Raw genomic sequence first — 17,375 nt, 5'->3', positions numbered from 1 at the left:
CTGTTCTTGCCATAATATGGACTTGGTCTTTTACCAAATAGGGCTCTCTTCTGTATACCACCCCTACCTTGTCACAACACAACTGATTGGCTCAAATGCAATAAGGAGGAAAGAAATTCCACAAATGTACTTTTAACAAGGCACACCTGTTAATTGAAATGCATTCCAGGTGACTACTACATTAAGCTGGTTGAGAGAATGCCAAGAGTGTGCATCGAGGCAAAGGGTGGCTATTTGAAGAATTTCAAATATAAAATACATTTTGATTTGTTGACTACATGATTCCATATGTGTTATTTCATAGTTTTGTGTCATAGTTTTGTGTTTAAAAACTTCTTAAGGCTAGGGGGGGCAGTATTTTCATGTCCGGATGAAAAACGTGCCCAAAGTAAACTGCCTGCTACTCAGGCCCAGAAGCAAGGATATGCATATGATTGGTAGACTTGGATAGAAAACACTCCGAAGTTTCTAAAACCATGTCTGTGAGTATAACAGAACTTATTTGGCAGGTGAAACCCCGAGGACAAACCATCCAGGATTTTTTTTTTTTTTTAAGGTCACTCTCTTTTTAATGGGTTTCTATGAGGATCTACATTTCTAAGGCACTTGCTTGCAGTTCCTATGGCTTCCACTAGATGTCAACAGTCTTTAGAAATTGGTTGATGTTTTTCCTTTGAGAAATGAAGAAGCAGGGCTGTTCAGTCTGAGTGTCAAGTCTAGTGTACTGTTGGGGTGCACGACCTGAAAGCACGCTCCACTTTATTTTCGTCCAGTATTAAACACAGTTTATTCCGTCTCAAATTGTATAGATTATTTACGTGTAAAAACACCTAAAGTTGGATTAGGAAAGTTGTTTGAAATGTTTGGACAAAGTTTACCGGTAATTTATTAGATAATGTGTAGTCATGTTGGGCGAGTTGGAACCGGTGTATTTTCTGAATCATACGCGCCAAATAAATGGACATTTTGGATATATAACAACAGAATTTATCGAACAAAATGACCATTTGTGATGTTTATGGGACATATTGGAGTGCCAACAGAAGATCTTCAAAGGAAAGGCACGTTATTTCTGAGTGTCGCGCCTGGCGGGTTGAAATATAGTTGTCATGTGTTTGTTTGATGGGGTCCTCAGATTATAGTATGGTTTGCTTTCGCCATAAAGCCTTTTTGAAACCTGACACTGTGGCTGGAAGTTCATCTTTAAACAGGTGTTTAACACTTGTATGATTTTTTAATTATTATTATTATGAGTATTTCTGTTTTTGAATTTGGAGCGCTGCAATTTCACTGGGTGCTGTCAAATCAATCCCGTTAACAGGATTGGCGAGCGAAGGGATCACTAAGAAGTTAAGTGTGTGTGTGTGTGTGTGTGTGTGTGTCAGGGTTTGTGTTTAAATGTGTGTGTGTGTGTGTGTGTGTGTGTGTGTGTGTGTGTGGGTGTCAGGGTTTGTGTTTAAATGTGTGTGTGTGTGTGTGTGTGTGTGTGTGTGTGTGTGTGTGTCTGTGGGTGTCAGGGTTTGTGTTTAAATGTGTGTGTGTGTGTGTGTGTGTGTGTCAGGGTTTGTGTTTAAATACCTGGTGGACAGAGCATGTAAAGGTGGTGACCTTGGTTTCTGGGTCTTTCTTCAGAATGGCGTTCAGTTTAAGCTCCTCCCCCACAACGACCACCACACAGGTATACTGTTCCTCACCCTGAAGATGACAACACACCTGTCTCTGTCTCAGATACACCAGACAGTACAGATTATTCTAAATGTTTTAGTAACCCCCTAGATTAACCAGACAGTACAGATTATTCTAAATGTTTTAGTAACCCCCCCCCCCCCTAGATTAACCAGACAGTACAGATTATTCTAAATGTTTCAGTACCCCTAGATTAACCAGACAGTACAGATTATTCTAAATGTTTCAGTAAACTCCCCTAGATTAACCAGACAGTACAGATTATTCTAAATGTTTCAGTAACCCCCCTAGATTAACCAGACAGTACAGATTACTCTAATTGTTTCAGTAACCCCCCCTAGATTAACCAGACGGTACAGATTATTCTAAATGTTTTAGTAACCCCCCACCCCTCCTAGATTAACCAGACAGTACAGATTATTCTAAATGTTTTAGAAACTCCCCTAGATTAACCAGACAGTACAGATTATTCTAAATGTTTTAGTAACCCCCCTAGATTAACCAGACAGTACAGATTATTCTAAATGTTTTAGTAACCCCCTAGATTAACCAGACAGTACAGATTATTCTAAATGTTTCAGTAACCCCCTAGATTAACCAGACAGTACAGATTATTCTAAATGTTTTAGTAACCCCCCTAGATTAACCAGACAGTACAGATTATTCTAAATGTTTTAGTAACCCCCCCCCCCCCCCCCTAGATTAACCAGACAGTACAGATTATTCTAAATGTTTTAGTAACCCCCCCCCCCCTAGATTAACCAGACAGTACAGATTATTCTAAATGTTTCAGTAACCCCCCTAGATTAACCAGACAGTACAGATTATTCTAAATGTTTCAGTAACCCCCCCCCCCCTAGATTAACCAGACAGTACAGATTATTCTAAATGTTTCAGTAACCCCCCTAGATTAACCAGACAGTACAGATTATTCTAAATGTTTTAGTAACCCCCCCCCCCTAGATTAACCAGACAGTACAGATTATTCTAAATGTTTTAGTAACCCCCCCCCCCCTAGATTAACCAGACAGTACAGATTATTCTAAATGTTTCATGAAAATATTTATTGATTGATCACCTACTTATAAACCCTGAATGTGGCGTTATCTTTGCCCACATGTATAGTAAAAACATACCTGAAACACGTCCAGGTTCCTGCCCAGTAGGGTCAGAGGGGACAGGAAGCCCATGGGGACCAGAGGAGAACTCTGTAGAGCCCACACAAAGGGACACGAGTCTGCACCCCGCGGCTCCAACTGCTGCTCCTAGTGGTGGCAGGGGGGATATTAGATTGGAACGGAACGGCACAAAATGGAGAGAAGGAGAGGCTGTGTGTAGAAAACAACAATCAATGTTCAGTCAAAGTGCAGAGAGGACAGAGTTGTTACTAAGGCCTGGTAGACAGGGTCTGGGGTTGTTACTAAGGCCTGGTAGACAGGGTCTGGGGTTGTTACTAAGGCCTGGTAGACAGGGTCTGGGGTTGTTACTAAGGCCTGGTAGACAGGGTCTGGGGTTGTTACTAAGGCCTGGTAGACAGGGTCTGGGGTTGTTACTAAGGCCTGGTAGACAGGGTCTGGGGTTGTTACTAAGGCCTGGTAGACAGGGTCTGGGGTTGTTACTAAGGCCTGGTAGACAGGGTCTGGGGTTGTTACTAAGGCCTGGTAGACAGGGTCTGGGGTTGTTACTAAGGCCTGGTAGACAGGGTCTGGGGTTGTTACTAAGGCCTGGTAGACAGGGTCTGGGGTTGTTACTAAGGCCTGGTAGACAGGGTCTGGGGTTGTTACTAAGGCCTGGTAGACAGGGTCTGGGGTTGTTACTAAGGCCTGGTAGACAGGGTCTGGGGTTGTTACTAAGGCCTGGTAGACAGGGTCTGGGGTTGTTACTAAGGCCTGGTAGACAGGGTCTGGGGTTGTTACTAGGGTCTGGGGTTGTCTTACCCACAGAGTTGTTACTAAGGCCTGGTAGACAGGGTCTGGGGTTGTTACTAAGGCCTGGTAGACAGGGTCTGGGGTTGTTACTAAGGCCTGGTAGACAGGGTCTGGGGTTGTTACTAAGGCCTGGTAGACAGGGTCTGGGGTTGTTACTAGGGTCTGGGGTTGTCTTACCCACAGAGTTGTTACTAAGGCCTGGTAGACAGGGTCTGGGGTTGTTACTAGGGTCTGGGGTTGTCTTACCCACAGAGTTGTTACTAAGGCCTGGTAGATAGGGTCTGGGGTTGTCTTACCCACAGAGGTGTTACTAAGGCCTGGTAGACAGGGTCTGGGGTTGTTACTAGGGTCTGGGGTTGTCTTACCCACAGAGTTGTTACTAAGGCCTGGTAGATAGGGTCTGGGGTTGTCTTAACCACAGAGTTGTTACTAAGGCCTGGTAGACAGGGTCTGGGGTTGTCTTAACCACAGCGTTGTTACTAAGGCCTGGTAGATAGGGTCTGGGGTTGTCTTAACCACAGCGTTGTTACTAAGGCCTGGTGGATAGGGTCTGGGGTTGTCTTAACCACAGCATTGTTACTAAGGCCTGGTAGATAGGGTCTGGGGTTGTCTTAACCACAGCGTTGTTACTAAGGCCTGGTGGATAGGGTCTGGGGTTGTTACTAAGGCCTGGTAGAGAGGGTCTGGGGTTGTTACTAAGGCCTGGTAGATAGGGTCTGGGGTTGTCTTACCCACAGAGTTGTTACTAAGGCCTGGTAGATAGGGTCTGGGGTTGTCTTAACCACAGAGTTGTTACTAAGGCCTGGTAGATAGGGTCAGGGGTTGTCTTATCCACAGAGTTGTTACTAAGGCCTAGTAGACAGGGTCTGGGGTTGTTACTAAGGCCTGGTAGATAGGGTCTGGGGTTGTCTTAACCACAGAGTTGTTACTAAGGCCTGGTAGATAGGGTCTGGGTTGTTACTAAGGCCTGGTAGATACGGTCTGGGTTGTCTTACCAGTGAGTTGTGTATGGTGTGCTGCCTGGGACAGCTGCTGTTGTTGTGGGTACACAGCCCACCCAGGACACACCAGTTGCATGGCCACACACTGCCCACACAAGCCATACACCTAAACACAGAGAGACATATGGATTTAGGTACTGTATGGGGTCTAATATACAGATTTAGATACTGTATGGGTCTAATATACAGATTTATATACTGTATGAGGTCTAATATACATATTTAGATACTGTATGGGGTCTAATATACAGATTTAGATACTGTATGGGTCTAACATATGGATTTAGATACTGTATGGGTCTAACATATGGATTTAGATACTGCATGGGTCTAACATATCATGCAAAACGCAATATACCGCCAGTATTTCTGTATTTAAAAAAAGTTATACATCTTGAAAAGGTGATTGCTGACATGAAAAACACATAGACCCTATATCAACAACAAAACACATTGACCCTATATCAACAACAGAACACATTGACCCTATATCAACAACAAAACACATTGACCCTATATCAACAACAACAGAACACATTGACCCTATATCAACAACAACAAAACACATTGACCCTATATCAACAACAGAACACATTGACCCTATATCAACAACAACAAAACACATTGACCCTATATCAACAACAACAAAACACATTGACCCTATATCAACAACAACAAAACACATAGACCCTATATCAACAACAACAAAACACATTGACCCTATATCATCAAAACACATTGACCCTATATCAACAACAGAACACATTGACCCTATATCAACAACAAAACACATTGACCCTATATCAACAACAACAGAACACATTGACCCTATATCAACAACAACAAAACACATAGACCCTATATCATCAGAACACATTGACCCTATATCAACAACCTATATCAACAACAGAACACGTTGACCCTATATCAACAACAACAGAACACATTGACCCTATATCAACAACAACAAAACACATTGACCCTATATCAACAACAACAAAACACATTGACCCTATATCAACAACAACAAAACACATTGACCCTATATCAACAACAGAACACGTTGACCCTATATCAACAACAACAAAACACATTGACCCTATATCAACAACAACAAAACACATTGACCCTATATCATCAGAACACATTGACCCTATATCAACAACAGAACACATTGACCCTATATCAACAACAACAACACACTTTGACCCTATATCAACAACAACAAAACACATTGACCCTATATCAACAACAACAAAACACATTGACCCTATATCAACAACAACAAAACACATTGACCCTATATCATCAGAACACATTGACCCTATATCAACAACAGAACACATTGACCCTATATCAACAACAACACACATTGACCCTATATCAACAACAGAACACATTGACCCTATATCAACAACAACACACATTGACCCTATATCAACAACAGAACACATTGACCCTATATCAACAACAGAACACATTGACCCTATATCAACAACAGAACACATTGACCCTATATCAACAACAAAACACATTGACCCTATATCAACAACAACAGAACACGTTGACCCTATATCAACAACAACAAAACACATAGACCCTATATCATCAGAACACATTGACCCTATATCAACAACAACAAAACACGTTGACCCTATATCAACAACAAAACACATTGACCCTATATCAACAACAACAACACACTGACCCTATATCAACAACAAAACACATTGACCCTATATCAACAACAGAACACATTGACCTTATATCAACAACACCACATATTGACCCTATATCAACAACAACACACATTGACCCTATATCAACAACAGAACACATTGACCCTATATCAACAACAACACACATTGACCCTATATCAACAACAACACACATTGACCCTATATCAACAACAGAACACATTGACCCTATATCAACAACAGAACACATTGACCCTATATCAACAACAGAACACATTGACCCTATATCAACAACAACAAAACACATTGACCCTATATCAACAACAACAAAACACATTGACCCTATATCAACAACAACAACACACTGACCCTACATCAACAACAAAACACACTGACCCTATATCAACAGAACACATTGACCCTATATCAACAACAGAACACATTGACCCTATATCAACAACAACAAAACACACTGACCCTATATCAACAACAACAAAACACATTGACCCTATATCAACAACAACAACACACTGACCCTATATCAACAACAACAAAACACATTGACCCTATATCAACAACAGAACACATTGACCTTATATCAACAACACCACATATTGACCCTATATCAACAACAACACATATTGGCCCTATATCAACAACAACACATATTGACCCTATATCAACAACAGAACACGTTGACCCTATATCAACAACAACAGAACACATTGACCCTATATCAACAACAACACGTTGAAAACACGTGTGTGTACGGTGTGTGTGTGTGTACGGTGTGTGTGTATGTGTACGGTGTGTGTGTATGTGTACGGTGTGTATGTGTGTGTGTGTATCTCTTACGGGGAGGTGGTGTTGAGTCGCCCCACAGCTCGACAGTCGTAGAAGATGATGTCACTGCTAGAGATGGTCACGTCTCTGAACACCACAGACACACGTAGGGACACGTGGTCTACAGGGACAGGAGACACGTTAACATTCAGAAACTTTTTCCACTTTGTTACGTTACAGCCTTATTCTAAAAATGGATTGAATGCAATCTACACACAATACCCCATAATGACAAAGCGAAAATAGGTATTTAAAAAAGTGAGCAAATGTATAAAAAAAAAAAAAGAAACTTATTTACATAAGTATTCAGACCCTTCGCTGTGAGACTTGAAATTGCGTTCAGGTGTTTCCTGTTTCCATTGATCATCCTTGAGATGTTTCTACAACTTGATTGGAGTTCACCTGTGTTAAATTCAATTGATTGGACATGATTTGGAAAGGCACACACCTGTCTATATAAGGTCCTACAGTTGACAGTGCATGTCAGAGCAAAAACCAAGACATGAGGTTGAAGGAAATGTCCGTAGAGCTCCGAGACAGGATTGTGTCGAGGCTGAGATCTGGGGAAGGGTACCAAAACATTTCTGCAGCATTGAAGGTCCCCAACAACACAGTGACCTCCATCATTCTTAAATGGAAGAAGTTTGGAACCACCAAGACTCTAGGTTCCTAGAGCTGGCCGCTCGGCCAAACTGAACAATCGGGGTAACCAAGAACTCATTGTGAACCCAATGTTCACTCTGGCAGAGATCTAGACTTCCTCTGTGGAGATGGGAGAACCTTCCAGAAGGACAACCATCTCTGCAGCTCTTCACCAATCAGGCCTTTATGGTAGAGTGGTCAGATGGAAGCCGCTCCTCAGTAAAAGGCACATGACAGCCCACTTGGAGTTTGCCAAAAGGCACCTAAAGGACCCTCAGACCATGAGAAACAAGATTCTCTGGTCTGATGAAACCAAGATTGAACTCTTTGGCCTGAATGCTAAGTGCCACGTCTGGAAGAAACCTGGTACCATCCCTACAGTGAAGCATGGTGGTGGCAGCATCACTACGGTGAAGCATGGTGGTGGCAGCATCACTACGGTGAAGCATGGTGGTGGCAGCGTCACTACGGTGAAGCATGGTGGTGGCAGCATCCCTACGGTGAAGCATGGTAGTGGCAGCATCCCTACGGTGAAGCATGGTAGTGGCAGCATCATGCTGTGGGGATGTTTTTCAGTAGCAGGGACTGAGAGACTAGTCAGGATCGAGGGAAAGATGAACGAAGTAAAGAACAGAGAGTTCCTTGATGAAAACCTTCTCCAGAGTGCTCAGGACCTCAGACTGAGGCGAAGGTTCCCCTTCCAATAGGACAACGACCCCAAGCACACAGCCAAGACAAAGCAGGAGTGGCTTTGGGACAAGTCTCTGAATTATTTTTAAAATACCTTGGCAAAAATGTCTAAAACGTGTTTTTGCTTTGCTATTATGGGGTAATGTGTATCGATTAATGAGGAAAACAAAACTGTTTAATCCATTTTAGAATAAGGCTGTAACCTAACAAAACGTGGAAAAAGTCAAGGGGTCTGAATTCCCTTCCCAAGGCACTGTATCACACATCCGACTTGTTTCGATGCTGGACAGAAAAAAATAACGATAAAGAATGAATAACAATCCCAGTTCTCTTTATAATAGGGCTACTGTTCACAGAGAGGCGTGTACCTCCCGCATCAGAGGGGCGTGTACCTCCCGCATCAGAGGGGCGTGTACCTCCCGCATCAGAGGGGCGTGTACCTCCCGCATCAGTGGGGCGTGTACCTCCCGCATTAGAGGGGCGTGTACCTCCCGCATCAGAGGGGCGTGTACCTCCCGCATCAGAGGGGCGTGTACCTCCCGCATCAGAGTGGCGTGTACCTCCCGCATCAGAGGGGCGTGTACCTCCCGCATCAGAGGGGCGTGTACCTCCCGCATCAGAGGGGCGTGTACCTCCCGCATCAGAGGGGCGTGTACCTCCCGCATCAGAGGGGCGTGTACCTCCTGCATCAGAGGGGCGTGTACCTCCTGCATCAGAGGGGCGTGTACCTCCCTCATCAGAGGGGCGTGTACCTCCCTCATCAGAGGGGCGTGTACCTCCCTCATCAGAGGGGCGTGTACCTCCCGCATCAGAGGGGCGTGTACCTCCCGCATCAGAGGGGCGTGTACCTCCCTCATCAGTGTAGTCAGGCTCAGAAACTGATCTCACAGTGACATCAACAAAGAAGCACTTTACCCTCTGCCTGAAATTCAATGATTTCTGTATTGAGAAAATAAATGATCATATGATGAATGTGATTAGCCGTTTGGGATGAAAGATGGCTCTGCAGTGGACAGCTGCCGTTGCTTTCTGACCTAGTCTGCTAATTTTGTGTTGTTTTTTTTTCTTTACGCTGATCTTAACTTTCTTAAGTAAGAATGGTCTAGCATACAGGCAGTTATGCAAATCTGTGGACACCAGTCCAGATTTTGACGGCAATGTTACGAAAAATAGACTTCAAGGACATAACTCAATGCTGCAATGATGAAAACATCGGTGAGAAAAACCCATCTAAAAACTAAACCAAAGAGTTCTGCACCAAATGATCCTGAAAAATAAATGGTATATTCTGTAATCAGTCAAAGAAATTGCCTCTTCAAGGAGCCTTCCGACTGGTGGTCTTGTTAGCACGGTCGCAATATTGGAGATACCTTGGTGAGATCTGCCCCCTGAAACCACTCAAGACACTTGACTCCCTATCCCAAATGGTGAACTACAAACGTGTCTCATGCGCACAGTGTAATAGCTCTATAAAAACATCCTTCTTCAGACACCCACATACAGGTCGAAAGATCCCCGTTAGAGGCATCACCTCATGCAAGACCCGGGGAGTAATCTATCTCATCACCTGTTCATGTGGAAAAAGCCTACGTAGGACAAACGAAAAGACAACTAAAACAACGCATAGCTGAAAATGCAGCTCAATCAGGTGTGAGAACATTGACTGTCCAGTAGCAGCTCACTTTGTTGAAGCTAACCATCCCATCTCCTCCTCCCTCAAATACACAGGCGTTGAGCTTGTTGCTCCACCAAGGAGAGGAGGTAACATCAAGATCCTTCTACTACAAAGGGAGGCTTACTGGATATCCTTCCTAAAAACATTGACCCCTAGTGGTCTGAATATTGACTGTTGACTGTTGATGATGCTTATTATGCATTATGGTTGAACCAAAAGATTACATCGATGTTGTTGCTATTGGAAATATTTAAATATATAGGTGATGAATGAAATGAAACAATAATGTTAGCATTAGCATCAACATACAATGGCATAATATATTCAATATGCTGTGGGCGATTGTCTTTTAACAGTTTCACTCAATTAATTTTGGTCAACCTAGCAATTATGACACAGCCCTCACTATAGTCAACATAACCTGCTTCAAGCATTCATGACATTACCCTGAAGAAGGATATATATATATATATATACATACATACATACATACATACATACATACACACACACACACACACACACACACACACACACACACTGTATATATATATATATCCTTCTTCAGGGTAATGTCATGAATGCTTGAATATGTGAATATGTATATATATATATCACATACACACATTTATATATATATATATATACATACACACACACATACAGTGGGGCAGAAAAGTATTTAGTCAGCCACCAACTGTGCAAGTTCTCCCACTTAAAAAGATGAGAGAGACCTGTCATTTTCATCAACTATGACAGACAAAATGAGAAAAAATACGTAACTTCTTCTGGTGTCCTTTGACAGCTCTTTGGTCTTGGCCATAGTGGAGTGTGACTGTTTGTGGTTGTGGACAGGTGTCTTTTATACTGATAACAAGATCAAACAGGTGCCATTAATACAGGTAACGAGTGGAGGACAGAAGAGCCTCTTCAAGAAGAAGTTACAGGTCTGTGAGAGCCAGAAATCTTGCTTGTTTGTAGGTGACCAAATATTTATTTTCCACCATAATTTGCAAATAAATTCATTAAAAATCCTACTATGTGATTTTCTGGATTTTTTTTCTCATTTTGTCTGTCATAGTTGAAGTGTAGCTATGTAGCTAAAATTACAGGCCTCTCTCATATTTTTAAGTGGAGAACTTGCACAATTGGTGGCTGACTAAATATTTTCTGCCCCACTGTATATACATACATACACACATATACATACACACACAGTTGAAGTCGGAAGTTTACATACACCTTAGCCAAATACATTTAAACTCAGTTTTTCACAATTTCTGACATTTAATCCTAGTAAAAATTCCCTGTCTTAGGTCAGTTAGGATCACCACTTTATTTTAAGAATGTGAAATGTCAGAATAATAGTAGAGAGAGTAATTTATTTCAGCTTTTATTTCTTTCATCACACTCCCAGTGGGTCAGAAGTTTACATACGCTCAAATAGTATCCTGGTAGCATTGCCTTTAAATTTAACCTCCATTTGGCCAATCAGACCATAACTCTATCTTCTTGCTACCTGCTTACATGCAAAAAGTCAAACAGGAAGTACCAGTGACGCGCTTCATACAGAAGTGGTCCGAGGAAGCGGTTGCTAAGCTACAGGACTGTTTCACACAGACTGGAATATGTTTCCGCGATTCATCCAAGTACACCACATCAATCACTGGCTTCGTTAATATGTCAGTTGACGTCGTTCCCACAGTGACCGTACGAACGTACATACCCCAACCAGAGGCCATGGATTACAGGCAACATCCGCAGCATAAAGCATAAAGACTGCTGCCGCTTTTAAGGAGCAGGACACTAATTATAAATCACGCTACGACCTCCGACGAACCATCAAAACAGGCAGAGCGTCAACACAAGACTAAGATCAAATCCTACTACGTCGGCTCTGACGCTCGACGGATGCGGCACGGGTTTGCAAACTATCACGGATGACCTCGTAGCTACGAGCTACGTGCACATCGACATGTTCTTTTTTACTCGCTAATGTTCTACATTTCGTATTTATTCTTTGTGTCATTATTTCAACATCTTTAACTGCAGTGTTTGTACTGTTCACTGTTTAGTTCCAGTGACACGTTCTCTGGAGCAGGGGAGACGTGTTCTCTGGAGCAGGGGAAACGCGTTCTCTGGAGCAGGGGAAACGCGTTCTCTGGAGCAGTGGAAACGCGTTTTCTGGAGCAGGGGAAACGTGTTCTCTGGGGCAGTGGAAACGTGTTCTCTGGAGCAGTGGAAACGCGTTCTCTGGAGCAGGGGAAACGTGTTCTCTGGAGCAGTGGAAACGTGTTCTCTGGAGCAGTGGAAACCTGTTCTCTGGAGCAGTGGAAACCTGTTCTCTGGAGCAGTGGAAACCTGTTCTCTGGAGCAGTGGAAACCTGTTCTCTGGAGCAGTGGAAACGTGTTCTCTGGGGCAGTGGAAACCTGTTCTCTGGAGCAGTGGAAACGCGTTCTCTGGAGCAGGGGAAACCTGTTCTCTGGAGCAGTGGAAACCTGTTCTCTGGAGCAGTGGAAACCTGTTCTCTGGAGCAGTGGAAACGCGTTCTCTGGAGCAGTGGAAACGCGTTCTCTGGAGCAGTGGAAACGTGTTCTCTGGAGCAGTGGAAACGTGTTCTCTGGAGCAGTGGAAACGTGTTCTCTGGAGCAGTGGAAACGTGTTCTCTGGAGCAGTGGAAACGCGTTCTCTGGAGCAGGGGAAACGCGTTCTCTGGAGCAGGGGAAACCTGTTCTCTGGAGCAGGGGAAATGCGTTCTCTGGAGTGATGAATCACGCTTCACCATCTGGCAGTCCGATGGACAAATGTGGGATAAGGCGGATGCCATAAGAACGCTACCTGCCCCAATGCATAGTGCCAACTGTAAAGTTTGGTGGAGGAGGAGGAATAATAGTCTGGGGCTGTTTTTCATGGTTCGGGCCCCTTAGTTCCAGTGAAGGGAAAGCTTAAACGCTACAGCATACAATGACATTCTACAAGATTCTGTCCTTCCAACTCTGTAGCAACAGTTTGGGGAAGGCCCTTTCCTGTTTCAGCATGATAATGCTCCTGTGCACAAAGCGAGGTCCATACAGAACTGGTTTTGATATCAGTGTGGAATAACTTGACTGGCCTGCACAGAGCACTGACCTCAACCCCATGGAACACCTTTGGGATGAATTGGAACGCAGAACGGCAAGCCAGGCCTAATTGCCCAACATCAGTGCCCGACCTCACTAATGCTCTTCTGTCTGAATGGGAAGCAAGTCCCTACAGCAATGTTCCAACATCTAGTGGAAAGGCCTTCCCAGAAGAGTGGAGGCTGTTATAGCAGCAATGTTCCAACATCTAGTGGAAAGCCTTCCCAGAAGAGTGGAGGCTGCTATAGCAGCAATGTTCCAACATCTAGTGGAAAGCCTTCCCAGAAGAGTGGAATCCTTCCCAGAAGAGTGGAGGCTGTTATAGCAGCAAAGGGGGGACAAAGTCCATATTAATACCCATGATTTTGGAATGAGAAGTTCGACGAGCAGCTGTCCACATACTTTTGGTCATGTAGTGTATCTATACCTAGAACAATACAGTGCCTTGCGAAAGTATTCGGCCCCCTTGAACTTTGCGACCTTTTGCCACATTTCAGGCTTCAAACAAAGATATAAAACTGTATTTTTTTGTGAAGAATCAACAACAAGTGGGACACAATAATGAAGTGGAACGACATTTTATTGGATTTTTCAAACTTTTTTAACAAATCAAAAACTGAAAAATTGGGAGTGCAAAATTATTCAGCCCCTTTACTTTCAGTGCAGCAAACTCTCTCCAGAAGTTCAGTGAGGATCTCTGAATGATTCAATGTTGACCTAAATGACTAATGATGATAAATACAATCCACCTGTGTGTAATCAAGTCTCCGTGTAAATGCACCTGCACTGTGATAGTCTCAGAGGTCCGTTAAAAGCGCAGAGAGCATCATGAAGAACAAGGAACACACCAGGCAGGTCCGAGATACTGTTGTGAAGAAGTTTAAAGCCGGATTTGGATACAAAAAGATTTCCCAAGCTTTAAACATCCCAAGGAGCACTGTGCAAGCGATAATATTGAAATGCAAGGAGTATCAGACCACTGCAAATCTCCCAAGACCTGGCCGTCCCTCTAAACTTTCAGCTCATACAAGGAGAAGACTGATCAGAGATGCAGCCAAGAGGCCCATGATCACTCTGGATGAACTGCAGAGATCTACAGCTGAGGTGGGAGACTCTGTCCATAGGACAACAATCAGTCGTATATTGCACAAATCTGGCCTTTATGGAAGAGTGGCAAGAAGAAAGCCATTTCTTAAAGATATCCATAAAAAGTGTTGTTTAAAGTTTGCCACAAGCCACCTGGGAGACACACCAAACATGTGGAAGAAGGTGCTCTGGTCAGATGAAACCAAAATTGAACTTTTTGGCAACAATGCAAAACTTTATGTTTGGCGTAAAAGCAACACAGCTGAACACACCATCCCCACTGTCAAACATGGTGGTGGTAGCATCATGGTTTGGTCCTGCTTTTCTTCAGCAGGGACAGGGAAGATGGTTAAAATTGATGGGAAGATGGATGGAGCCAAATACAGGACCATTCTGGAAGAAAACCTGATGGAGTCTGCAAAAGACCTGAGACTGGGACGGAGATTTGTCTTCCAACAAGACAATGATCCAAAACATAAAGCAACATCTACAATGGAATGGTTCAAAAATAAACATATCCAGGTGTTAGAATGGCCAAGTCAAAGTCCAGACCTGAATCCAATCGAGAATCTGTGGAAAGAACTGAAAACTGCTGTTCACAAATGCTCTCCATCCAACCTCACTGAGCTCGAGCTGTTTTGCAAGGAGGAATGGGAAAAAAATTCAGTCTCTCGATGTGCAAAACTGATAGAGACATACCCCAAGCGACTTACAGCTGTAATCGCAGCAAAAGGTGGCGCTACAAAGTATTAACTTAAGGGGGCTGAATAATTTTGCACGCCCAATTTTTCAGTTTTTGATTTGTTAAAAAAGTTTGAAATATCCAATAAATGTCGTTCCACTTCATGATTGTGTCCCACTTGTTGTTGATTCTTCACAAGAAAATACAGTTTTATATCTTTATGTTTGAAGCCTGAAATGTGGCAAAAGGTCGCAAAGTTCAAGGGGGCCGAATACTTTCGCAAGGCACTGTATGTATTTGCCGTCAATAGGCCGGGGGTCTAAGTGTGGCACCTGGCCGTGACTGAAAAGTCATGTGATAACCTGCCTGTCTTGGACTAAAGTCTGTCATGGTATTGTATCTCAACAAGGCTAACCTGGAAAAATAATCAAATATATAAAAATAAAATATTTACAGATATATTTTTATATAAAACTTTAAATAAAATGGCCGCTTACCACTTCCTGGTGGGCTGGGTGGGAGGAGCTCAGGCTGGGGTGATTGACAGGTTATGGTGGTTCCCGTAACGACAGCTGGTTGAGGGGCGAGGGTTCCAAAGGAGCAGGACAGAGACTCCTCCTCCTCTGACAGGGTGGGCAGCAGGGCCACAACAAGAGAAACCTGGGAGAGGAAACAACAAGGAACTTTAACTCAACTATGTTTGGAGTAAGCTGAAGTAAAAGCACCTTTTTCTTCTCAGTCAGTCTCAACCTGTTTCTACGTAATCATCTCATGCCATGTTTTTACTCCAGAATGACATTTCACTGATAAATATTTTGAGTAAAAACAAGGCACGAGTTGATATATCGTTGTATTGATTGGCTAGAGAAGTTACCTGGTTTGTCAGGTCTTAATGAGACACTGATTTTCCTGAATCAAGAACAGCAATTAGAGGAACAATATTTGGAGTACCGCGACTTTATTCAATACTATACTGCCACAGTTCCCCCACCCGAGTTACTATACTGCCACAGTTCACCCACCCGAGTCACTATACTGCCACAGTTCCCTCACCCGAGTCACTATACTGCCACAGTTCCCCCACCCGAGTCACTATACTGCCACAGTTCACCCACCTGAGTCACTATACTGCCAAAGTTCACCCACCTGAGTCACTATACTGCCAAAGTTCACCCACCTGAGTCTCTATACTGCCACAGTTCACCCACCTGAGTCTCTATACTGCCACAGTTCACCCACCTGAGTCACTATACTGCCACAGTTCACCCACCTGAGTCACTATACTCCTACAGTTCACCCACCTGAGTCACTATACTGCCACAGTTCACCCACCTGAGTCACTATACTGCCACAGTTCACCCACCTGAGTTTCTATACTGCCACAGTTCACCCACCTGAGTCTCCTCCTCTCTGCTTTGGATGGCAGGCTCCAAGCTCTGGACAGTCACACACTGGTTGGCAGGCTGGTTGGCAGGCTGGTTGGCAGGCTGGTTGGCAGGCTGGTAGCTCCACAGCCAGTGGTTGGCTTGACCCTCACGACTACACTCCATTCGACGACTACATCTGAATAAAGGAAAATAAACACATATTACCATGGAGACAGCAGAGACTGTGTTCTGGTCTAATTGTTAACACAGATTACCATGGAGACAGCAGAGACTGTGTTCTGGTCTGGTTGTTAACACAGATTACCATGGAGAAAGCAGAGACTGTGTTCTAGTCTGGTTGTTAACACAGATTACCATGGAGACAGCAGAGACTGTGTTCTGGTCTGGTTTATCCACTGTGGTACCAATAAGATAGGTGATGCTGTAATGTGTTCTGTGTGGGTGTACAGTACCTTCCCTCCAGGACACACCAGCCACAGTGAGGGTCTCTGATAGACAGACAGGACTGGCAGTCAGGCTGTTGTTCACACTGAGATACAGACACCTTGGACACCTGAGAGAGAGACAGATTAGTTCTCTACATTATCAACTCTACAGATCTCAAGTCAAGATAAGACAAAAGACACCAGGTCAATTATCCACATGGAACTAAAATACATCAGGTCTGTTATCCACATGGAACTAAAAGACATCAGGTCTATTATCCACATGGAACTAAAAGACATCAGGTCTATTATCCACATGGAACTAAAAGACATCAGGTCTATTATCCACATGGAACTAAAAGACATCAGGTCTATTATCCACATGGAACTAAAAGACATCAGGTCTATTATCCACATGGAACTAAAAGACATCAGGTCTATTATCCACATGGAACTAAAAGAAAGCAGGTCTGTTATCCACATGGAGATAAAAGAGGAGACATCAGGTCTAT

The 17,375-nt window shown here is 43.4% G+C and overlaps 1 protein-coding gene across 2 annotated transcripts in view; it reads right to left on the bottom strand.

The window, feature by feature from the left end:
- Positions 1-17,016, bottom strand: part of LOC110491187 (plexin-B3) — a 102,499-nt gene extending 85,483 nt beyond the window's left edge. For both annotated transcript variants that reach the window (XM_036947821.1, XM_036947822.1), the window contains exons 1-7: positions 16,891-17,016; positions 16,445-16,613; positions 15,548-15,710; positions 7,168-7,276; positions 4,610-4,721; positions 2,823-2,951; positions 1,579-1,695 (exon numbers count right to left, since the gene is read on the bottom strand). In XM_036947821.1, the coding sequence (XP_036803716.1) occupies positions 1,579-1,695; positions 2,823-2,951; positions 4,610-4,721; positions 7,168-7,276; positions 15,548-15,710; positions 16,445-16,600 (786 nt within the window). In that variant the 5' untranslated portion in view covers positions 16,601-16,613; positions 16,891-17,016. The remainder of the gene's footprint in view (positions 1-1,578; positions 1,696-2,822; positions 2,952-4,609; positions 4,722-7,167; positions 7,277-15,547; positions 15,711-16,444; positions 16,614-16,890) is intronic.
- Between the last annotated feature and the right edge of the window lie 359 nt (positions 17,017-17,375).

This window comes from Oncorhynchus mykiss, chromosome 16 (genome assembly GCF_013265735.2).
Source record: "Oncorhynchus mykiss isolate Arlee chromosome 16, USDA_OmykA_1.1, whole genome shotgun sequence".
NCBI classification, from domain to species: Eukaryota; Metazoa; Chordata; class Actinopteri; order Salmoniformes; family Salmonidae; genus Oncorhynchus; species Oncorhynchus mykiss.
The sequence above is the reverse complement of the archived record's forward strand: the minus strand, read 5'-3'. Positions and strand labels throughout refer to the sequence as shown.